The sequence below is a fragment of the Prunus dulcis genome, chromosome 4, assembly GCF_902201215.1.
Source record: "Prunus dulcis chromosome 4, ALMONDv2, whole genome shotgun sequence".
Taxonomy (NCBI): domain Eukaryota; kingdom Viridiplantae; phylum Streptophyta; class Magnoliopsida; order Rosales; family Rosaceae; genus Prunus; species Prunus dulcis.
In genome coordinates, this window is record NC_047653.1 from 4,086,724 (window position 1) to 4,110,887 (window position 24,164).

General features: G+C 38.3%; 4 protein-coding genes across 5 annotated transcripts; 2 read left to right on the forward strand and 2 right to left on the reverse strand.

The window, feature by feature from the left end:
- Positions 1-249: 249 nt before the first annotated feature.
- LOC117625816 lies at positions 250-4,253 on the reverse strand. The gene is made up of 3 exons (XM_034357383.1): positions 3,852-4,253; positions 1,377-1,874; positions 250-1,024 (listed from the first exon to the last, which is right to left on the reverse strand). Exons 1-3 carry the CDS (start codon positions 3,937-3,939, stop codon positions 426-428), a joined length of 1,185 nt encoding a protein of 394 aa, XP_034213274.1. The 5' UTR covers positions 3,940-4,253; the 3' UTR covers positions 250-425.
- Positions 4,254-6,004: 1,751 nt separating this feature from the next.
- On the forward strand, positions 6,005-8,652 carry LOC117624959 (prefoldin subunit 6). Its single transcript, XM_034356499.1, has 5 exons — positions 6,005-6,323; positions 6,397-6,467; positions 6,771-6,895; positions 8,009-8,069; positions 8,378-8,652. Exons 1-5 carry the CDS (start codon positions 6,245-6,247, stop codon positions 8,432-8,434), a joined length of 393 nt encoding a protein of 130 aa, XP_034212390.1. The 5' UTR covers positions 6,005-6,244; the 3' UTR covers positions 8,435-8,652.
- A 5,974-nt stretch (positions 8,653-14,626) lies between these two features.
- On the forward strand, positions 14,627-19,081 carry LOC117623864 (potassium channel KAT1-like). Its single transcript, XM_034354871.1, has 11 exons — positions 14,627-15,410; positions 15,542-15,757; positions 15,860-16,015; positions 16,142-16,199; positions 16,295-16,612; positions 16,919-17,158; positions 17,360-17,458; positions 17,559-17,591; positions 17,690-17,875; positions 17,977-18,676; positions 18,834-19,081. The coding sequence occupies exons 1-11, from the start codon at positions 15,232-15,234 to the stop codon at positions 18,974-18,976; spliced, it is 2,328 nt and encodes a 775-aa protein (XP_034210762.1). The 5' UTR covers positions 14,627-15,231; the 3' UTR covers positions 18,977-19,081.
- Positions 17,602-23,496, reverse strand: LOC117623865 (mannosyl-oligosaccharide 1,2-alpha-mannosidase MNS3). Of its 2 annotated transcripts, XM_034354873.1 has the most exons (8): positions 23,018-23,496; positions 21,727-22,682; positions 20,717-20,972; positions 20,183-20,380; positions 19,882-20,030; positions 18,644-19,761; positions 18,422-18,532; positions 17,602-17,822 (listed from the first exon to the last, which is right to left on the reverse strand). In XM_034354873.1, exons 1-6 carry the CDS (start codon positions 23,096-23,098, stop codon positions 19,503-19,505), a joined length of 1,899 nt encoding a protein of 632 aa, XP_034210764.1. In that variant the 5' UTR covers positions 23,099-23,496; the 3' UTR covers positions 17,602-17,822; positions 18,422-18,532; positions 18,644-19,502. The 2 variants fall into 2 exon arrangements, with proteins under 2 accessions (XP_034210764.1, XP_034210763.1); XM_034354872.1 differs by having other exon boundaries at positions 17,602-18,532.
- Positions 23,497-24,164: the final 668 nt, after the last annotated feature.

Consider the following 24,164-nt stretch of genomic DNA (forward strand, 5'->3'; position numbering starts at 1 on the left):
ATTTCAACTTTTTGGTAGTAGTCTAATTTTACCATCAGATACGAATTGATGACATTGTTTTTCCTTTTATGTGGCCTGATTTACATATTTGATTTTGATTTTGGTCATTCGACCGTACGCATTATTATGAATACACACGTAGATTGGCACTTCGTGTAGGTCAAGAACTGTAATTCTATTAGTGGATAAATGTTGTACTGCTAAAGCTTTGCTTTTAGAATCCTATGTATGTCTTCACCATTACAAATATTGATTAAAGGGAAAGACATTCGCATTCTTATAGCAAAATTATAAAAGCAAAAGACGACATACAACTTATAGTACTTTGGGACTATTGTTTGCAACAATCCCATGCTAGACGTACTAAAACAAAAACGTTACATATGATAAGCTCTCTAGCCAAACAAACATACCCTACCCTAACCCTAAACCAAAACCCAAACAAGCACCCAAAAAGCAAGCCCAAGTGTCATCCTTCCCAATCCTCCAAACCCATTTCTCCAAGACCCAGAAAACCAAACCCGGACATCATCCACCACAGGCCCACATAGCGAGCTCATGTCGTCAGTCCTGGTGTTATAATACACACTGTAGAATGCAATCCTTGTCCTCTCAGCTCTGGCCGTGAAATTCACATTGGCACTTTGGAATGTGCTGTTGGAATTAGGGGTATAATGGACATTTTGGGCTTGGTCACCAGCAAAGGCCATGACAGCAAGAGGCTGCTTGCATTTGTCATTAGCATGGCCTAAAGAGAAGGTTAGGGTGTATGGCTTGTTTGGGGAAGTTTCAACCATTTGGGAAATAATGCCTTCCTTCCCAGATAGCAATTCAATGGCTCGCTTGCCTTGCGGCACAGTAAAATGGTAGGAGTCGATGTACCTAACAGCACGGTTGGACTCAACGATCCAACCGGGTAACGAGGATGTTTCTTCGTCGAGGTTGGTGGGAAGCAGCACCCCTAGCGAGATGTTTGCGAACATCCATGGACCTTCCTCAAAATCACCATTCATCACTGCGTTGTCTGCACAAAATATGGCAAACATGAAATCTTATAGCATTTTTTGTGTGTACCTTCGGCCGAGTTTCAAATCAATGTTACTTAGTTAACTGTGAATCTAAATCATATATTTATATGATATTATTAAATAATGAAATTGAGAAGGTCCCATACCCTAAACTTGAAGTCCATAAATAGTAACTCTTCACTTGGGACAATTTATAAATCCTCATTTCTTTGATTAGGTGGTCAAAGGTCAAAAGCGTCAAATAATTTTACCCGCTCAAAGAAAATTAGTACTTCACCTAATTATCTAATGGGCCCATAGGGTTTGAATTGAAGAAGTCAAGACAAGTGAGAGGAAAATAATTTTTACCTTTGGGCCTATCAGGGGTAAAGAGCTTCTTGATAGCAACATCATCAATGATGGGCCCACAGGTGGGGTCATCTTCCATGCCGGGATTCCTGAAGACCAACATCGCATCATCCTCCTCAGCCGCGAAAGCCCACGCGTAAGGGTCCCACCCTTGCACGTTGTACAAGGTCTGCAGGTCTATCGTCTGCGATGCAGGTGGCACTGACACGTTCAACGACTCCAGCTGTGCGCAAGTGCGAGCCGCACTGAACGTGACGGAGTAGATGGAGCCTTTCTCCACCTTCACTTGCTGGCTTATTTCGGCGTCGTTTCCCAGCCTCACTGCGTGTCTACCTTGCGGTACGATGAGGATCATCCCACCCTGTTTCTGCCCCGACTCCACAAGCTCAACGGTGCCGTTTGATTTCCAGCTGGGGATCCCCATGGGCCCATCTACTATAGCCTCGTTTGAAAAGCCGCCTGATGGGGTCATTTCAAAATCACCATTTGGCACTGGCCCTGCCCCATCATAAAATTGTAAGGATTAGTGTTTACCTAATTAAATAGAGTAATGATATGCTTATCATATTTTTATTCTATAATTCTATATCACATGATGTGATATGTTTATATCATATGACACATCAATTAAATTAATAAAATATATTTTAATTTAAAAAATTAAAAAATCAAATACTAAAATTAATCATTAAAAAAAAATTATTAAATAATTTTAATAGATGTGACTGTCCATCTCGACTTTCACATAAAGCAGTATAGGAATATGTTACACAAATGTGGTAAGAGTAACATTATTCAATTAAATAGTATATTTTTATGAGTGCTATTAATCGCTAAAGTGGTTAAGAGTAACTATTTTACACTTCAAATTCGGTATTTAATTATTGTATTTTTTACACAAACGATAATGAGGAAGAGAAATTCGAACATAAAATCTCAAATACGCAGGTAACTGTTCTTAATCAGTTGGGAATTCTATTGCCTAAAAAGGGCAAGTATGTCATGGTCATACGAAGGCTGAAAATTCTTTTGCCTTAGCTTTTCTCCTATCTCAAAGGAGGGCCAGGCAATGAATTATTAAAGATTCAGCCATGCACGCTCTCTGGTCAAGAAATGGTCCTCCAGATCTCAACTCAAATGTGAAGCAACGCGACAGCAAAACAGTCAGATATGTTGTATCATGACATGACAGTGGGGAAAAAACTGGCCACTCAATGACAAAATTGCGTCGGCTACTGATATTTTTCCCTTTAGAAATTAATAATATCAAACAAGTTGAGAAAAAATTGTCAATCTCAAGGTGTTGCTTTCAATTCAAAAAATATGTAAAATGCTTTAGTTTTTGTTTTTGGAAATAAATCGACCATTTGCTCTTCTGTTTTTTTGTCTTCAATTTTGTGTTGCTCCAATTTCCCAAATTACCAGAGAGCGAGCAAAAAGATCTATCCAATCCAAGTTCCAATCTTGGATAACCTTATCCATACATGGGCCTCAAATGTTTGTAAGCCCATAATCATATCAAATTAAGAATAATAAAATTTATAAAAAAAGTGAAAAATAAAAACCTAATATGAACGCGTGGACCCTACAGCTCCGTATTTTTACGTGCACCAAACACCATGTGGCCGGCGAATGGGGGGGTGGTGATCTAAAGGACAATTTATAAACTATGTCATAGGGTCAGTTACCTTTACGGAAAGGGGCTTTGTCCTTTTGTATGTGAGGAGAAAAAGAGCAGGACATTTGGCGCGAAGATTTGTGTCCACTTAGGTCATTTTGACATTTTTACCCCATTATTCGGATGGACCAAAGGGTAACTAGCTTTAGAGGGCCCTTGAGCTTCACTTTTTATGCACTTATAGTTTTTCTTCACAGTAATTTTATTTATTTATTAATTTTACAACAGTTTTATTCTTCTTTTTGGGTATAGAATTTACCAAAAATTCTTGGTGGCAAGTGATGAAATTTACATCAAGACAGAGAATACATGTTTTGATGGGAAATTTTCAAACGGACCCATGAATGTCAGAGCAAAAAAAGGATGAAAACCAAGAGTCTTGGCAAATAGTGTGATTGAAATGCTCGGAATTAGCAAAATACCATAAATTTTAATACATTACCACATTTAAAATGGAAGCTTTGAATGACATCAAGCTTCAAGAAGAAAATTGCAGGCAAAAAGCTTCAAGAAAATGAGAAAATGCAGAAACACAAAGCAAGAAATTGCAAATCAAATCCGAACCCATGAAAGCTAATAGCCTAATTACTAAGCAAGAACTAATCTTTCATTATCAGTTTGGGACTGGAGTATTATTAATCAGATCTCATCTCAGCAGTTGGACAGAAAAACAAACATACTGAAACGCACCAACAGCGAAAATAAAGTAATTTTGAAACGCAAACTGAAAGAGAGAGCAGCAAATGTTTTCAAACACTGAGAAAGAAAATGAGAGACAGAGAACCCAGAAAGCGTACCATCTTCTGCTGAGATTTTAGTAGCCAAACGGCCAAGAAGAAGCATAATCGGTAAGACCCATTTGGGGAATGTGGGGCTCCGAGCCATTTTCTTAGCCAAATACTCTCTCACTAACTCTCTCTCTCTCTCTCTCTCTCTCTCACTCTTATTCTCTCTACTGAGTTTATAGGGACAGAGGAAAGAGGGGAGTGAGAGTGTCCTTTTATTCAAAAGATTCCAGTTCAATCGTCTTTATTCTTTAGCTAATAAGAAGGATTTACTTTATTTAATCAAAGTTTTACTTTGATATGATTAATTTGACATAAAGAGCAGAGCAGGGCTTCAACTTTCTTTATTTTTGGAATTAGAGAAGAGAAAAGAAAATAGAAAAAAAAGTCGTCCTACCGTTCCCACCTGGATATGTTTTTAATTATTGATGATTTATTTATTATATTAATTGTAATGCCGTGTTTTGAGAATCGCGGTCTTGCGGCGGGCCCCTGACGTTCCGCCATTTCATGCTACTTTGACAGTCTTCAAGCACTCGTGAGTTTATTTACTTCCTTCGCCCAAAAAGAAGAAGAAAGTAGGTTGTTTTTAGTCTTCCTTCGCAAACTTAAGTTCCGAGTATTTTGAATATAAGGTAGGTTGTTTTGTTTGATGAACTTGTGTTTTGGATATAAAGGTAAGTTCCTTTGTTTGTTTGATTGTGAATTTAGGCTACATATTTATATATGATTTAACATGTTATCTTGATAATGATGTTTATACCTAAAATTTTCACCCTAGCTCCACAAGGAGAAATGAAGTGGCAAGGGTCCATTGAGCCAATATTTTGGGCCTAGAAGCTAAGGCTTAAAGTAAAAAGAAAAAGGGTCAGACCTAGGAGGCTCATGACCAACGGACTTGGTCCAGGTCCAACCCAGGCCCAAAGTTCAAATTGAATAAAGGTCCACTTGGGCCAAAAGTCATGGATCGAAATTTTGGCCCAAGCTTTAAGGCCTAATACAAACCTTCATACGTAGCAAAGACTTCACCAAAGTCAATGCTCGGCATTTGTTCCTCGGTCGAGTAAAAAGCACGAGCGTCTACTGAGGCAAGGATTTCACACGCACTACCTCAATAAGAGCACCACATAGCATAGCAAAATGAATGATGGGACGTTGAGCTACTTAGAGATTGGAGTCCTTGGAAATCAGAGAGAAGGAATAATCAGAATAAGTACCTTTGGATAAGTGATCGAGGCATGATGTAACAATAGGAGAGCAGTGCAAGTAAACCTTGGGCAGTGACCGTATATCTTGACGCTTTTGAAGGCGGCAATTTTTGCCTATAAATAGTAGGACAATTTTCATTTTTAGACCTTCAATCTCTCAACAAAAACCAAGCCAAAATGTTGTTCAATGTATTCCCTAAACTAGACTTTGATAAATTTTATTGCTTTCCTAGGATTCAATATAGCATCATCATCATTGTAATCTTCCATTTAATATATTAACAAACAGCTTTGTTCTTCAGAGTTTTCATTTTAGTCTTTGTTTCAGTTTGATTCAAATAGGACTTGAGAGATCATTTGACTACCAAGCACAACTCCATCGAGCATGACACAACACAAGTACCCTTGTCACCAAGGCTAAGGACCCAACAGTCGAGAAATGGTTCCTAACTTGGCCCAAATCGTCTCTTCGATCTCATGGTCGTCAACGACCGTGACAACTGACACACTGCACATATCGCTCACACCAAAGAAGGACAACTTTGTTCCCAAATCCGTTCAGCCTAATAATTATTTTATTTGAAATAATCATCCTAGTTGTCCGAAAAGAATTTGAGGTCAACATATAAATGACCTAGATCCATGGTTTAGAAATACAAACATATTTCCATTTGAATATGTACCTACTTACAATATTGGATCCATGAACATTTGCTTGTAAGGGCAAGACTAAAACTCGTAGGCCACCTTCCCCTAGCTGCCCCTGGTTTGTCTCAACCTCTTTTAGGCATGTTGTCGAATTATCTCTATGACAACTTTGCTACGGAGGGGTAACTTTACGAGAGCGAGCGAGAAAATGGATTAAGATTAATCTAAGCTCAACCCCTGACATTGTAATATATAAATAAATGAAATGTCGGCCAACTTTTATGTGCAACAACAACGAGGACGAAAATTAAAATGATACGGGGAGATCGCCCTTACACCTCTCCATGGTCCATGCTCTCAAATTTTTTTTTTTCAAGTGGGTTTAATGTTAACCAACAATTTTAAAGGAGGCAAGCCGAAGATCTGGACCTAAAAAACTTAAAAATTGAATTAAGGCCCAACATAAAGAGACCAAAGAAAAGGGAGGGAGACCTAAGCTGCTACTGATCCGAAGACGAAGGAATACAAGTAACAACAGCAGCAAAAGCAATGGCGTCGTCGTCAGCTCTTCGGGAGCTTCAGCGCGAATTGGAAGCCAAAGCTAACGATCTCAGCAAAATCCAAAAAGGCAAGCCGTAGCTGTATGTATATACACTTATACTTGAATATGTAAAACCCTAACATGGCATTTGCTCTTTCAGATATTTCAAAGAATCATCAAGTGAGAAAGAAGTACACTATTCAGCTGGGCGAGAACGAGCTTGTTCTCAAGGTCACCTTCTGTCTCGATTGTGCTTTCTCTATTTTCTGTTTGGTTACCGGGAAAACGAAGTCAGCTCTTGTTATGAATTTCACATAAGCTGAGACGCTAAATTTCATTTAAATAGCTTTTTTCTTTTTTCAGAATACTTGAAGTGCTTTTCTGCTAAATTGATTACCTGATATTTGATATATATGCAAAATTTTCATTTAGTTGGAAGCTAGTGGGCTTTGTTGTAGTGTTCATAATCTCATGGTTATTTGGTTAGTGATTTACTATTTGATCGAATACAAATATGATTGCTTGTGTTTGCAGGAATTGGATCTCCTGAGCGAAGACGCCAATGTTTTCAAATTGATCGGTCCGGTTCTTGTGAAGCAGGATTTGGCAGAGGCTAGGGCCAATGTGCGCAAGAGAATCGAATACATCTCTGCCGAACTGTATGCTTCTGTTTCATTTGTTTATATATGTACTCTGCACCAGTTTAGTTTATCATTTCAAATTTTAATTTCATGGATTATTGTTGTTAGGTTTCTTAACTTCAATAATGCGGTTCAGTATCGGAGTTATAAAAAAATTGTACGATAGATCAAATTTACAGAAGTTATTTAACCTAGATTGTGGGAACAATTTCAGAATGTTGTGAGAAAAGTAGTTTAGATCGAATGTTGAAATTGGTCAAACCAATTTGATTATTTTTTGGTCAATTTAAAATTCTAACTAATCTATGTTAAATGATAGGCCTTGATCATCGATCTTAATGCTGGGAAGTGAAAATTTTAAATGGAACGTAATGAATCTAACTAAAGCTTTTTCTTTTCTGAAACTGCATATGGTACACTGTTTCCATATCAAATTATACGATTTATGATATGTTGTATAAATGTCAGACCATCAACAAACTTCTTTGAGGGCAAATTTCTGCCCACCAGATGGGGAAGGACCAAGGGTGCAAAAGCATATAAAAAAATGAAGCTCTGCATTCTCAAAAACCAATTCTTTAGAACAAAGTTTTTGTAATTGTATCTAATAGCTGTCAATTTCATGGATGTTGAATTGCTTACTATAAAGCAAGACGTACTAGTTCTGAGTTTTCACAAAATGATGCGTAGGGGTCTCTGTTCTTTGGAATGAGTTATGTTCACATTCTTTGAGAAGGATGTCCATTATTTCATAAGAGGATGTTCAATGTATTCATATGCCTATTACCTTCATATACGTGATTGTGGGCCTAAGAAATATCTAAAGAAACAGGATTGTTTGGTTAAATCCCAAAAAAAGTGGAGAGGAATGAATAAATTGGGTATTGAGTCCAATTATAACCAGGTTTTGGTGTGTCTTTCTCTGAAGCTGTGTATTCTGTGCATAAGCTTATCTTGAGAAACCTTTTTCGTGGGAATTGTTAGATGGATTTCATACCAGTTATATGCTTTTCCAGACCATAGATATCTCAAATTTTTTTTCCTATCTTTTTCTTGATCATCATAATCATATTCATGCGAAACTTGTTGCATATGTTTGACACTGAAACTGGTATTTATTCTGTGCAACAGGAAGCGGCTTGATACTACTCTTCAAGATTTGGACGAGAAGCAAAATAGCAAGAAAGAAACGGTTTGTATTCTTCCTTGTTTCTGTGTATCTTAAATGCTCTCGTATAATGCCACAGCCGTTTCGTACAGCCTCGACTTTGATTGGGTTGTGGCAATATATCTATAGTATTTAGTATTTGAAGAATTAATTTCAGAAAGTGTACAATTAAATTGTTGCATTGGTTTTGTGTCTCTCCTTTCACCTTCGCGTATTGAAGTTGACTAGGGTGTACGCTGCAAAGGGTCATAACTACAAGTTAACACCATTCTTAACCAATGTAGACATATATTTCAATATTAATTGCTTCCATTGGATATGTTGTCGTGCAGATGTTAAAATTACAACAGAGGGCTCAATCTCTCCAGGCTGGAAAAGCAAAGGCCTAATCTGTTTTCGTAGTTGTGCTCTCTTTGTCAGAAGTAATGTATTCTATGAGTTTCTGTTGACGCTTGGATGTAGGTTCAGTTTTTTTTTTTTCTTCTTGTTTGTTCAACATGATTTGTAACCTACCAAGACACGAAAAAATACAAGTTACTTATTGATAAAGTCAGTGTTGAGAAATGCAGCCGGATTTATTCTCCATTCGGGTCGTTTTTAACGAATAGATGCTGAATGTATTTTGTATTGTGAAACAACATAGTGGTTGTCCAAACCTCATCTCTGGGAAATAGTCTCTCAGCACAGCACTAGCAGAGCAGTTGATAGCATTGATGCAAGTTGTCCCACACAACTTTTAAATGAAAATACCAGGGCGAGTCATTTCTGTCTCCATAAATGATTCAATAAGACAAGGCTAGCTACACTATATGGCACTCAAATTAATGTGTTAATTGCCTCACCCCGGATGTTTTGGATTTCTAACTTCTTCAAAAAGCATGCTGAGAAGGAAAGCACCCAAATTTTTTTAGAACAATTCTCTCAAACTTTGTCTCCAAGGGGTCGAAACTATATGCTTAGAACTTAAGCAGGATGGCTTGAGAGCATCAAAAGTTGGATCAAAAGAAGGAAAACCAGTTTGAATTAGAATTAATCAAAAGTTCAATCTCTTTTAGGGTAACCCCAAAGCACACATGTACTAAAATGATTTTTTTTTCTTTTTCGGAGTGCCAATAACATCACCCACACAGAAAAGCAGACAAGAAGGGAGGCAATCTTTCCATTTCCATAGCTTCAATGATCAAATTCAAGATAACCAAGCTCCACTTTGTGTCATGCTCATGTTTAATATCAATCTACAGGGTTTAGCCCCCTCCCACATGTTCATCATGCACATGTCCCGAGTCCAAACAAATTAGGATGGTGCTAGATTTGTTGATCATAACCAACACTGGACTTTGTACATCCTATGGGAGTTTCAGGGAAAATCAAAAGATATGATTTCAAATATTGGTTCCACCAATTACCCACATGACTTTTATGTCAATATCTATGGTTTTAGGGGTTGTTTGATAGGGAGGACTACACTAGTAAAATGCCTACATTTCATGTGCATTCAAGGCATAATATGGATATGTTGTTTAACTTGGAGGAAAAATGGGGACTATTTATAAGAGGTTATCCCTCCTAATCCCCTTGCATATGGTGGGATTAGGAGGTATAAGTTTTAATCATCAACCTCTTAAGATTAGTCCTCCTTCATCCTTCAAGTTAGACAACAATATTCATATTATGCCTTACTTGCACATGAAATATAGGCACGTTGTTAGTCTAGTCTAATCCTCTCTAATAAACGAGGCCTAGTATAAACTCCAGAATCCCTTACATTCACTTCGGATGTTCTGCATATTGATGTGTGCTGAAAATTTAAACTTTTGAAGTCAGTGATTGTCTAACATGATATGAGAGCATTTTTAACAAGAGTCTTGAAAGTTCGAACACCCCGTTCCCACTTCCTCGTTGGATTGCAGGGTTCGGGGTGGGGAAAAGATGGATGCAGAGTTAGTGATGTTGCAACTTGCATGTTATTGCATTTGCATTATAGTCATGAGTAGTGTCCAAGAATATGCAGGGGATATGAGATATTTGGCAAACAATATTCACGTGATTCGATTTTCAGCAATTATCAATATTGTCATCCTGATTCCTGAAGACCCTTCTAAAAACTTTGATGTCTGTTTTTGACTTACATATCTGAGTGTTTGATGTTATTTTAGTCAGACCATATAGCATGCGTGTATATATATATATATATATATGCTCTCGGCCACCATCGCGTAGGGCACGCATGCTTGGCAATGGCATACACGACAAGACTGCGTTTTTGTAAAACACGATGGAAACCCACTACCCCAAACTTCCAGTACAGAGTTTGCCTCCGAAAACCTCCAAGGAAATGTCCTAACAATTGGCATGCATATATGTTCAGATACATCAAAAGAATGCGACTGAAGATTTGCTAGATGGTGAAATTGAAAATAAGGTAGCTAATGCTGATATGACAGATTGCTGGAGGCACATGTGACATGAGGGAATGAATGAGGGAGGGGCACTACCAAAGGTGCCAGTTTTTTCCCAACCAACTGCGATATAAAGATTGGTGTGTATCAATGAAATTGTATCGAGATTTTTTGAGATAAACTTGATACCACGAAGGAAGTTGAGGTTCCACCCCAAAATCAATTAGCAATGGGGGGAGTAGCCCAACTCCTTATAAGCCCTTGCTAGGTTTCTCAACTTTCCAATGTGAGAATTTTTTCCTTCACATTCTCACACACCCCCACACTTGTGACGAATTTTCAAGCTTAACACTTGGACAACACATTTTGAGTGACGTGGAGCACGTGTGACCATGAGTCCATTTGCATATGAATATATCAGTGAAATTCACCAACACATACTGCATAATATGGTGCTGGTGCAGCACCACTTCCTTTTCCTTTATCTGCAATATTTTTCCTGAAAATTATAGTGAAATCGCATATGTGTCTATCTTTCTCATCACATGATAAGTCATGTGACGAGAAATAAATATATAATTGGTTGTAAATCACGTACAATATCCGCAAACAAACACACAAAATGAAAAGATCATATTGTTAAGCTCCATAGTTTTTTTAAAAATCCAATATCATTAAGCTCCATATTGATAACTAACGAGATTTTTGTGAAGAAAATATATGTATATATATGGGGCCCATATTGGGTTTAATTTTAATCTTAAAAGTGCATAATAATAAGTTATATATAATTGAGTAAAAAGGACCACAGGGCATTTGGCTTTTGCTGCAGTGAGTGAGTGAGACCCCTCAACTTTCCCCCAACCCAAGGATTTGGTGAAGATATCATATATGCATAGTAATATAGTTTGATTGTTACTTTGTCTTGGTGCACATGTTGGCAAGAGCATCTTCAATTTAATTCATCACATAATTAGAAATTAATAAGCATGCCTGTATATATGACGACATTTTACCTCACCATTTTAACTTTCAAAGCCCAAAGTTCCTTTTTCATCAATTCAAAGTAAAATTGCCATCTCCAATATTCCCCCAGCTGCCAAAAACAATATTCCGTTTCGTGCATGTATATGAATCTCATCAATAAAACAACAACAAAACGCCGTTTTCTGTAATCATCCACATTTGGCCTTATGTGATTGGGGTTTAGGGGATCTAATTTCATATTATATTCTGCTATATCCCTTTCTAATGTTGGTCCAGTTATAATTGATCATCATATATCACCTTCTAACTCTCCCAGGGATAAGTAGATAAGTACGAACTCCCAGCCAGCCATCAACCTAAAATATTTGTGGACCATGAAACAATTCTTCACATGGGAGAATTGATGAGAAGATGGCCTTGCACCAAATTTTTAGAAGAAACGTTGTGCATCAAAATGAAATGGAAGCATCATTCGTCTCTTCACGGCAATGTGGTCATCAGTTTTCTTGGGTGCGCCTCTTTTTAAACCAAGTAATGGGTCGAGCTGGCTGCTCACTTTACGTGGTTTGGAACATGTTCTACATCATTTTCACAATAAGAGAACAGGCAAAAGTAGCTGCGAACAAGTTCTGAAACGCTTTTCCATGCATACATACATGATACCTACACCGGTCAAACCCACAAAGACGTCAACGTCATCAACGAGGCAATGGTTAACCGGGCGTGGTCAAACTAATTAAGTCAACATGATCAACGATACCTTAGATTAGTGGTGGAGCTATTTGTTTAAGATAAATTGAAGGACTGATATCTGACCCGCATTTGGAAAGGCATCCATTAAGGGACTTGGCAATTTGGCAATGTGACCCTACGAATTAAGGACCTCTTATTTACTTGAAAATATAAGAAATGTAAAGCAAAAGCTATGCTCTTTTCCTTTGTGTCTTTGTCTATAATCATAGCAATCTGAAGAGTAGTATAAATATATTAGCTAGGCACACCATTCAGCACCATTAGTTACGATGCAAGACAAGTCTGGAAAAACAACATTTCCCTACGGATAAACATCCTAATCACACCATTCAGCACCATTAGTTATAAATATATTAGCTAGGCACCTAATCGGGTATAATGCTGGAAAGTTGAAGTACACTAGTTTCCAAGGCGGCCTGAAACACAGTTAAGGACCACATGATGTACAAGTATTGATTATAGCCATCTTATGAGAAGAACCATCATTTTACATAGATGCTGGACCACCTTTAACTTTCCCACAAAATTGGCTATTGCCCCTGGCCTCCCAACCCAACCCAACCAACCATCACGGGAACTAACTTCTTTCTCTCCTTTTTGCATAATTTAACTTGATTACTTCTTCCATTTTTCAACCCTAAGATATATGCATCATGGGCCATGAAGCATGTGTGGCACCAAAAAAGTTCAAACTTGTTAATTATATGTGATATGGTCACATGAAACTTTTGGTTTGAATGCTATATATGCTGGCCACGTTACGTTTCACGATTTTTCTTCTTCATTTCGCATGCATTACCGCCAAATATTGCCTAATTAATTTAGTTAATTACTCTTATTTGGTGTGAGAGTTGTCTTCCTTAATTCTAATATACCTCAAATGGTGTTTTGGTAAACTGATGTTTGGTTTATGCGGTACATGTTCATGAGAAACCTTGAATAGGATTGGCATGTAAACCCTAAAAACAATTGCTTTATTTTCTTCACAATTTTCACGATCAACCCAATACACCTTTTCCGTGTGTGTGTGTGAGAGAGAGAGAGAGAGAGAGAGAGAGAGAGAGAGAGAGGCAAAGGAAGTATACAAAGCCACATAGTCCTTGTCATTGAGAGGCTCCCCAGAAATAAGGAGGTCCAATGAGGAGAGAGAGTCCCTATAATTACACAAATTGCTATAGACATAGTCACTAACGATGAAAGAGTGGTGGGGTTTCTGCTTAATCAAACCCAAACACGCACACGTCACTCACGTGCCTTTAATTTAAGCTTAAAGAGACATCAATATATTCAAGAGAAATATTTAAGTTTGATAAATCGACCATGATTATCCGTCCGGCCACACACACAAATAAAGAGAACCTTCCTATATTTGGATTCCACAAAGTGCTATCCAAATATAGGAGGTTCCCTTTGGTGAAGTGTATAGCCGGAGGAGTGAAGTGGTCCACCCACGGGACCCAAGAACTTGTCACATGTTGTCCAGCACCAAGTGGGCTTCAAGCCAATAATCACATCATCATTAATTCAATGACACGGTTTAGTCCTTGAGAGATGGAGGGGTTACTTGTCTAAACCTTGATTATCTTCTAAAACTTGTGATAAAAGGTTATTGTAAAGAATTAGAAAACAATCAGCACAAGTAATTAGTATCTGCAGCCAATTAAATCAGAGGGGGATAATTCTGATTGAAGACATGCAAATATGTTGTCTCTTCAACTTTTTGTTGACAACCAGTCATATGCTTTTCCAGGATAAATACAAAGCCAACATCCCATATGCCACATTGGCCATCAAAATTTCATGCACTCAAAAGGATTTCATGGAGCCAGCAAATCTGCATTACATTTACATGATGAGTTGGAGATTTGCAGATGGGAGATTATCATTCGAACTCAAAAAGATTACCTCATCCTGACCGTCCAATGAAATCCTTGATTAATTAATTAATTAAACTAGATCAGATGCATGTTAAATCAAAACAACATGCAGTGCAGCCACACAAAAAACTAGTCGGTGAGAATCCTGTTGAGCTAAAACCAAATTAGAAGAAAACGGATATAGGAATTTGGATATATGGCACCAATCCATCTCACACTTTTATGGCTCTGATTGAGTTGCGTATACAAACAACCTCAGCAGCAAGCAAGTCTGCTCTTGGCCTCTTAATATGAATATGAAGGGAGCTAAATAATCATGAGTTTAAAAAATATAAAAAATAAAAACTTGGGTTTTGTTTGTTGGAGGATTTTTGCAAAAGTGTGTCACCACCTCTTCAACAACTTCTGATTGGTCCACGTGGCATCCATGAAGTGAACTGCACCAGATCAGCCTCTGGTCCATTCTCTCACATTTTGAAATGAATACTTGAAAAAAAAAAAAAAAAAAACTTGACACACCAATTAGGGGAATTGCCAAAATGCTTAAAACCCAAGTGAAATCTGTCCTTGCTGAGCAACAGCCTGTTGGAGCAAAACTTCACATGTATATCAATGATGGCGCACCCGCCACCCTCACCTTTACACAACAAAAACCACCATTATCATCTTCCTTATTGTTGCTCTATCACTAGCAAGAGCTTATCTGCAGCTGCTCCTGCTTCTGTTGCTGCATTACAGAAATTACGCTGCTCATGTCTGCCACTTCCCCTGCTTCTTCTCTCTCTCTCTCTTCAACTTGTTCTTTTCGTGTTCGTATTTCCTTACCTTTCTTACTCAAACAAGATGGAAAGTCTTCTTTCATCTTTTTGCTTCTAGCTTTCCCATCCGTAACCAGCACTACTAGCCCACCTGCACAATTAAGCTTCCAGCATATTCGTTTCAAAGCAAATATGTCACAGGTGTGGTACCGAAAAGGTACCGAAAAAGGCTACGGGGGAAGGAGGAGATGTGTCACCGAAGCCAAGTGGCCTTACTATTAATACCCCAAAAATCTTTTAGCTAGCTAGCAAGTTAGCAACCAACCAACCAACCAACCATTTTACTTTACAAATCTTGAAGAGTTAAGCAAAGACCAGAAAAACCAAAAAAAGAAAAAGAAGAGAAAAAAAGATGTCACTTTCCTGCACAAAAAACTTCTTCAAGAGGTTCTGTATCGATGAATATCAAATAGATAGTTTTGCTCAGAGCAGCTTCTTCTCTAGTGATCTTCTGCCCTCCCTTGGAGCCAGAATCAACCAGTCAACTAAGCTCAGGAAATACATTATATCCCCATACAATCCTCGCTATAGGTGATGATCGTTATTCATTTCTTTGTCACATTACTTCTTCTTTTTCAATGTTATTTGTTTCTTTCTACTCTGCTGCTGCTGCTGCTCATCAAATTCATGCCCTCTCTCTAAATATGATCCTCATTTTTCAGGGCTTGGGAGATGCTACTTGTTCTTCTAGTCATTTACTCCTCCTGGATTTGCCCGTTCGAGTTTGCATTTCTGCCTTACAAGCAAGATGCTCTTTTCGTCCTAGACAACATTGTCAATGGCTTCTTTGCCATTGACATCTTCCTCACTTTCTTTGTTGCCTATCTCGACAGCCGCTCTTATCTTCTCGTTGACAATCCCAAGCAAATCGCAATGAGGTGCGTTAGTACATTCTGAGTTACAACAACCAGGAGATGTGTTTTAGTTTCTTTACAAGAATAAATAATCCTCTTTCTTTTGTTCTTTCACACAACCAACAGGTACATCTCAACCTGGTTCATTTTCGATGTGTGCTCCACTGCACCATTTCAGTCAATTAGCCTCCTCTTCACAAATCATGGCAGCGAACTTGGCTTCAAACTACTCAACATGCTCAGGCTCTGGCGCCTCAGACGTGTCAGCTTCTTGTTTGCAAGGTTCATCACCATACTCTTCCATCCTAATCCTATGGCTTTGCCTTTGGTTTTCTTCAAATTTTCCAATTGTTTTGATGCAAGTATTGACAAACACAATACTTACTAGCCGGTTTGCTTTCCCTTCAGACTTGAGAAGGACATTCGGTTCAATTACTTCTGGATTCGGTGCACAAAGCTCATATCTGTAAGCCCCAAAAACCCCAACGCATGCACCATAACTCTTCTCTTGTCATTTTGGCTGTTCACCATTTCTGAATTTATGCGGCATCCAAATTGCAGGTAACCCTTTTTGCAGTACACTGTGCTGGATGCTTCAACTATCTGATCGCAGACCGATATCCTGACCTGAAACGAACCTGGATTGGTGCAGTGTACCCAAATTTCAAAGAGGACAGTCTCTGGAACAGATATGTGACTGCAATATACTGGTCTATAACAACACTAACAACAACTGGCTATGGGGACTTGCATGCTGAGAACCCCAGGGAGATGCTGTTTGACATTTTCTACATGCTCTTCAACTTGGGATTGACATCTTACCTCATTGGAAACATGACAAACCTTGTGGTTCATTGGACCAGCAGAACCAGAATCTTTGTAAGTAAAAGTCCCTTTTCTAGAGAACAACTACAGCTCAAAGTAATGAACCAGGTCCTAAGAGAGTCCCAAAGTTTAGGCACTAGGCAGGTTGTAAATGGACCAAAATAATCCCCCAGTCACAATCAAAGTTTTAGAAAAAGGTCCAAATATCTGTTCCTTTGTGAGCTCTCTTGTCTACCCCACATTTTGAGAGTATTTCTTCAAATCGAAACCCAACTAAAAAATATATTAATTTTTTTTTTATAATTTTTTTTTCCAAAATAAAATATTAGATGATGAAGCTTTGGTTTTGGTGTTTTATAGAGGGACACAGTGAGAGCTGCTACGGAATTTGCAGCAAGAAATGACTTGCCCCAACGCATTCAGGATCAAATGTTGTCACACATATGCCTCAAGTTCAAGACAGAAGGATTGAAGCAGCAAGAGACCTTAAATGGTTTGCCAAAAGCAATTCGTTCAAGCATTGCACAACATCTCTTCTTCTCCATTGTTCAAAAAGTCTATCTCTTTCAAGGAGTTTCTCATGACTTCCTCTTTCAGTTGGTAAATTTTTATTTTATTTTATTTCCTCCACCTTCATTTTTTTTTTTTTGAGTACAAGTGATAGTCTAAACTCACACACACAACTAAGATGCCATGGTGCAAGTCAAGGTTCTTTTCCACTGGATTAGACCCCGTTGGCCCTTCATCTTCTCTTATAAATTTCTCCCGAGATTACTAAAAACCATGCATTCTTTTATTAAGGTATCAGAAATAGATGCAGAGTATTTTCCACCCAGGGAAGATGTAATTCTACAAAATGAGGCTCCAACGGATCTTTACATACTGGTCTCAGGTGCAGTGGTGCGCCAGCTTAACTCTTATCTCTTACTTGATCTTCGTATATTATTCTTACAAAAGCTTTCTGAACAAAATTTCAATTGGGAAAATTCCATCGTTGCAGGATTTGATATGCAATATTGATGAGCATGAGCAAGTAAGTCACAGATACAAATATGATTGTTGACATTTCAAAATACTCTCTCTGGATTGGAGAACATAGAGATAACATCTGACTTCACATGCTCCAAACAGGTTGTAGGAAAGGCAACTGCTGATGATACTTTGGGAGAAATAGGAGTATTATGTAATATGCCACAGCCTTTCACCGTTCGGACCACCGAACTTTCTCAGATTTTACGACTCCGCAGCAGTTCCCTGATGGCCACTGTACAAGCAAATAAGGAAGATGAGCAAATTATCATGAACAACATTTTTATGGTACTAAAACAATATTGTTTTTCAAAAAGAAAAAAGGTAAATGCAGTCATGCACACCACCCTTCTCTTCCAAAGACTGATAGTCTGTACTCTACTTTACAGAAACTGAAGGGGCAAGAAGGGTTGGGCTGTGAATATCCACATACAGATCCAATAGAAGGATGCTGTTCTCAAGCACAATGCAAAGATAATTCACATCAAGATCCATCGATGCAGGAAGCGAGGAATGATTTGTTTACAGGTCCAGAGGCTACAGAGAAGAGTGAGATATGCAAGGCTGATATTTTAACTAGATGTGCAATGGATGTCAACATCGCTGCTGAGGACGGCCAAATGGCTCTTCATTCTGCTGCTAGCCAGGGACATAAGGAAATGGTTAAAATTTTGCTTGAAGGAGGAACCGATGTAAACAAACCGGATACTAGAGGTTGGACGCCAAAAGCTCTGGCACAACGGCAGGGAAACAAGAGCATAAATGACCTCTTACGAAGTTATGAGAATAGGAGAATAGATGAACACAGAATAGAGTTTAGTGAGCCAGAAACACCTGAAAGCACCAGGAATTGTAAAGGAAATTCCAAAAGACACGAGGGCACCCAGTTTTTCCACTCTCACCTGAGAAAGAAACCCATGAAGTCCTACTCAGGCACTTCTAGCCCTGCAAGAGATAGAGAAGGGATGAGATCAATCAACAAGAGAGTAACTATCCACATGCATTTTCAAAATGGAAGTGCATCAGAGATGCAGCTTGCAAAGTTAATAATCCTACCTGATTCGATGGAAGAGCTGCTCAGAGTTGCCAGTAAGCTTTCCTTTTTAACTCAAAGAGTAGATTAGGAACAAACCTGAACTAAAAATTCTTATAAATTAGAAAATATTCAACAACACAGAGCTTAACAGGATCAGCATACAGTTTCCATAACAGCCCAGTTTTGTCCTCACACTTTATGACATTGCAGGTGAGAAGTTTGGAGGCTACAAACCTACAAAAGTCATTAATGCAGAGAATGCAGAAATAGATGACGTAAGTGTTGTTCGAGATGGTGATCACCTGTTTCTTCTTCATCATGACTCTGATAATATGAATTCTGATGTGACTTAATATTATTTAGATACAACTACGTAGAGGTGAAGATGGCTTGTAACTTTTAGGCAATGTAAAATAAGATGTTAACAGAAATTTTGATGTGACTACACCAGTTGAAGATTTTGGTTCCCCAAATCCAGTAATACTACCGGAGAAGTGGAAAATAGTTGATTACCGAATATGGCACTTTCATACTTTTGATGGGCAAAACCCCATTAAGTAATTAATCAAAATTGTAAAATAGCAATTAGTGCATAATACAATCTTGTCATTATCTGGTGCACCCCCAAGTACAGGGGTGTCTGGAAAAACTCTCCGTCCTGTAGGTTTGTCACGTAATGAATTGCACAAGAAGAGAAACAAATTAAGCCGCCTCTAACTTTAACCAGGGTATTTACTGTCTTCTGGAATCAGATATACTCTAAATGTATGAACACCAGCAAGTCCGGAAGGAGCATTCAAGTTCACATCTGCTACCGTATTTGTCCATACATGCTTTACTTCCTTTTCCTTTGAATTGATGCTTTAGTGCAACAAAATTTTAACCCCTCTTGGTAGTGCCTTCTACTGGAATAGGATGAGCTTCTGTGTTAAAAACAAATTTATCCAATGGAAGGACGGAACTATCTCCAAAGAGCAAGTACAAATACTTCAGTGTCTCGCCCAAAAAGAACGTCTCCATTTTGTCTCTTTTATGAGGAGGAATTGCAGTTACATCATCCAAGGAACTGTATCCACCAGTATCAATTCTGGTATATTTCTCAAATGCTTCAAAAATCTGCCAACCCCATTCACGATATCTGCAAGTACCAAGAATAAGTGAAAGTGCTCCAAAAGGGGATATGACTTATCCTCTACTCGTGTGTTATTTATGGGGCAATAAAACTGATGGACACATAACGAGGAAATTAAAAGCTTACTTTGGATCCTCTGTGATGCGGTACAAGACAAACAATGATTCCACAGTTTCAGGACGCAAGAGATTATGACGATCAGCAGGTTTGATGATTATGTCATTCACATATTCAGAACTCTTGTTACCACCGTCAAGACCTCCTTCAGAAAATTCCTGCTTCAATTAGAGAAATTGTCAAGTTACCAGGTACAATATAGACAATAGAAAGTTTGGAATGATGACAAAAAATGTTACTTTAATGACCATTGTGAAAATTTGGCAGATCTTTTCCCAAAAAATATAGCTCATGTAGATCCAAAACTAACCTCTGTATGGAAGTAAGCAATTTCTGGAGCAAGACCAGTAGAGGTTACTGAATACATCTCAAAGCATGTTTTAGCCAGATCTTCTGCAAGTTTCAAATTTTTTAGGTCCTCAAAGTTAATCACACTATCTGTCATTGCTTTTTTCTTGGTAATGCCTTTCGTGGCACCAAGTGCAAGAGTACCAGGCAAAAAACATACCTGCAAACGGCAGTTCAAAATGTCACACTAAGAATCATTTCCAAATGAGCAAGTATGAGCTTGGCGCAGTGACAGGTAAATACATCTTATCAAGGATACCACAAAAAGTTAAGCATACATGTACATTGTGGTTGTGCAAAATACAAGCCAATTAATAAATTTAGACTTTAAAACTTTGATTAAGCATATCCAATGCCACCTACACTTCACTGCCCTATGTGGAGCAACATGATGTCCACCTAGTTGGCCTTTTCCTTCTGACTTTGAAGAACTTATAGCAAGCAATAGCATAGACAAGTAACTTATGAGTTATCTAAATGCCAAAGATTTACTTACCAGGTGATCCATTTTGGGACTAAAAGAACCCTCGGATCCATAAGGCAATTCCCCTACAAAAACCAATCCATTTGGGATTGATTTCCGAACAAGAAGGTGCCTAACACCCTTCATTGCTTCCTCATACATATCATAGAGGTATGTAACATTACTTTCTTGATTTTTCTGAAGCCAAACTTTCAGTAGGTACTCATAGTAGCTGTCACCGCGAGATCCCAGTCTTATATTTTCTCCACTAAATTCACCAGTGCTAGGGCTGCATACAGTATAGACAACATCAACAAAGAGAAAATAAAAAAGGCACATGTGAGACGCAGACTACTGAATACATTTTAAAAAAATTGAAACATAAAGATAAACACACACACACACACACACACTCACAAGAATAAATAAATACATTTGTGCAAGTACGGTTTTAGAAATGAGCAATGATCAAAATATCCACCAATAATTGTATCCAAGAGACCAAGGGAGGGAACTCCTAGAATCAGGAACCTTTCAGCACCACCCTCAATAAGAAGACTCGTATTATAAGAGTTTAACACATAGACTTGTAGAAAAAAGGGAAGCAGAAGAGATTATTTAAGAGATTCTTCTACGGAAGTTATTATGGTTGAATTATATCAAGGCCACATGGAATTCAACCACATAAGTTGAACATTTCTCATAGAAGAACAAAGAGGTATTCTTCCCCACCTTTGAGAGCAAACATTTTTTTGGTCCCAAACCCATATATTTTGTTCTTAGATAAGCACAAGGGGGTCCTTTTCATATTCCCAACTCTATGTTTTTATTTATAAGACCGAACATATCATAATGGAGTATAATGTATGTAATCAAATCATAATCATAGAAGTATAGTATAAGTCATTTTCTGTAGACCTAATGAGAGCTGCTAGGTACAAGGAAAATGTAAACATGATGCTAGACTTATAAGCAAGAATTAAGAAGTTGAAAAGAATAATGATGTAAGTATTAATAAATTATTTGAGATGTAAGGCTCATACTTTATAAAGATAGGAACCAGTCCTTCCACCTTTGGTAGAGTCTTCATGTGTTCCAAGACCTTCATAGCTTCCACACTGTACTTTGGATCACCAGAAACTGAACTTAGATAATTGAATTCAAGCTGTAAAGAAGAAACTTCTGAAGTACTACTACGACCATCAGGAGCTGGATGCGCTGAAGGGTCGCGAAGAACAACATCACCAAAGGGAATAGCAGTTGGACTGGAAGTAAAACCAGATAGTAGACGATCAGCTAAGATTTTAGCAGTTTCCAGATAAACAACTGGTTTAGGTCCTTTATGTGTTGAGTCCATCCCTTTTTCCACAGAACTAAGATGATATGCACTTAAAAGACCACCCAAAACACGTATTGTAGTTTCAAATAAATTAACTTGTCCCGTCTGATTAATCCTATTTGAAAGGTGTGCTTCAATCCATAAGCCTGCTTCAGAAACAACTTCATCAGCACTCATTATCATGGCAGTATCAAGGGCATCCACAACAGTGGCACCTAGACCACCTAACCCATCAACTCCATGCTTGCTCACGGGCATCAGCTCATCATAACCCATTGCATACTTTTTATAACCAGACCATGCATGAATAAAAGCCTTTTTAACATCCTGTTGCCTAGCTATCCATTTTGGGTCAGAATTTAACTTCCTACGCTCATGAACAAGGTTACCGTTACCTTTTTCATCAGGTGGTAATTGAGGAGGAAGCCTTGGTGGTTTTCTTAAAAAATTTCCAAATCTAATGCCACCGCCTGTAATGTGCTCAACTGAATTGTTCTTACTACCCTTCACAAATCCACCAGTAACAGAATTCGCGGGACTTGTGTGTGTCAGCATAAGATATGCTACACCAAATATCATTATTAAAAATAGAAACTTTCCTGTGCTGCAACTCATACAGTGATGCTTTACGTTACTGGTGTGTAAGGACTGAGATATCATCTGGGAAACAAGACATATAAACTTATGTCATTTAAAATAAGACAAGGTGCTAAATCAAATTAATAGAGAAAAACTACTAATGAGGATGCAAAAAAATTACATTTTTTAAATCACATCTTTGATCTATCCTATCCATACAATCTTACATATGATAATTAATTACTAGAGCATCATCATCTAATTAATTAATCTCCAATGTAAGAAAACTGAAATTCAGCTATATGAAAAAAACAATAAATTTAATCAATTTTCAGAATTAAGCGCAATCTGAACAGTGAATCCAACTGACTAGAACTAGAAGCGCAGAATCGAGAGAGATCTAAGAAATGCAGGACCTTGACGAAGGAGCGATGGCGGAACTTAGCGTTGTCATAATGGACATCTTTCTTGGAGTAAGGTAGAGACTTGGACGACATTCTCGATCCGATCACCGTCGCCGTCGTCGCCGCCGCCGCCTCCTTAGGGTTCCGCTCTCACTGCTCAGCTCCGCCTCTACAGTCGGAGGCTGAGATGCACCGTGCGCCGAGTTGGATGAGATTTTCCCGAGAAAGTGATGGAAAATTTTGGTTGGGTTAGTGTGTTTTGGGCGCGGAATTGGATTCGCGGGAACGTTGAATGGCGATCAATACCACCGATCGTTCAGGAGCTTCACTCCTTTCTCCTGTATTTCTTTGTCTGTAAATTTGAGAGAAAGAGCTTTTGTTGACCATTCGACAAACACGACTCACGACGAGGAGAAATACACGAAGAAACACGTCATCGACAGAATTTCCATTTAAGGCCTTGGACTTGTTCGGAAAATTATGAGAGAGTTGGGTCAGGAGGAAGTCCACGAGTTTTTTTTTTTTTTTTTGGTTGACGACTTGATTTTCCAAAAATAAATAAAAAATCCTCACATCAATTTTAGAGTCCAATTCGAAAATGGCCCAAATCAATTGGGTTTAGATTTTGTGCAAACCAAAACCAACCAATGAAATTCAATTCAACACTTGGGGTGTCTAAATAAAGTTTAGGAAATTACTATTTACCCCAACGAAAAGTTGATGAATTTACTAAATACACCAAATACCTAAATAAATAGTTTCACATTCTGATCAAAATCCCATAATCTGATTAATTCCAAATTTCATTTCAACTTTTGTTCTTCAAAATTCCATTTTTTCCATTTTTATATAAATGCAAGAGCAACCCAAAACCTCTCAACTCTCATGGGTTTCATGCTCTGCACATTTCTCCTCCTCCTCCTCCTCCTCCACAGCCCCTCTTCTTCTGCTCTCATCTCCTCCTTCTCCTCCTCCTCCTCCTCCTCATCATCATCCCATGAAATCCAACACAGACCGCCCTCAGACGCATCCACTGCCACCGCCGCCCAATACCGAGTGTTCTACATCAAGAACAAGACGCCGTTTCCCTTGGACAAACAAGATCAACTGAGCAAGAAGCACAGAAAGATGAGGCACAAGCAGAAGAAGAGGAGAAAGA

Coding starts and splice junctions, on each gene's coding strand:
- LOC117625816 (XM_034357383.1), bottom strand. CDS start 3,939: ATGGCTCGGAGCCCCACATTCCCCAAATGGGTCTTACCGATTATGCTT. Junction 1,875..3,851: donor TAAAATCTCAGCAGAAGATG/GTACGCTTTCTG, acceptor ATGATGGGGCAG/GGCCAGTGCCAAATGGTGAT. Junction 1,025..1,376: donor TACCCCTGATAGGCCCAAAG/GTAAAAATTATT, acceptor TATTTTGTGCAG/ACAACGCAGTGATGAATGGT.
- LOC117624959 (XM_034356499.1), top strand. CDS start 6,245: ATGGCGTCGTCGTCAGCTCTTCGGGAGCTTCAGCGCGAATTGGAAGCC. Junction 6,324..6,396: donor TCTCAGCAAAATCCAAAAAG/GCAAGCCGTAGC, acceptor TTGCTCTTTCAG/ATATTTCAAAGAATCATCAA. Junction 6,896..8,008: donor GAATACATCTCTGCCGAACT/GTATGCTTCTGT, acceptor TCTGTGCAACAG/GAAGCGGCTTGATACTACTC.
- LOC117623864 (XM_034354871.1), top strand. CDS start 15,232: ATGTCACTTTCCTGCACAAAAAACTTCTTCAAGAGGTTCTGTATCGAT. Junction 15,758..15,859: donor CCCAAGCAAATCGCAATGAG/GTGCGTTAGTAC, acceptor CACAACCAACAG/GTACATCTCAACCTGGTTCA. Junction 17,159..17,359: donor ATGACTTCCTCTTTCAGTTG/GTAAATTTTTAT, acceptor TCTTTTATTAAG/GTATCAGAAATAGATGCAGA.
- LOC117623865 (XM_034354873.1), bottom strand. CDS start 23,098: ATGTCGTCCAAGTCTCTACCTTACTCCAAGAAAGATGTCCATTATGAC. Junction 20,031..20,182: donor TTGCTTACTTCCATACAGAG/GTTAGTTTTGGA, acceptor TAATTGAAGCAG/GAATTTTCTGAAGGAGGTCT. Junction 19,762..19,881: donor CGCATCACAGAGGATCCAAA/GTAAGCTTTTAA, acceptor TGGTACTTGCAG/ATATCGTGAATGGGGTTGGC.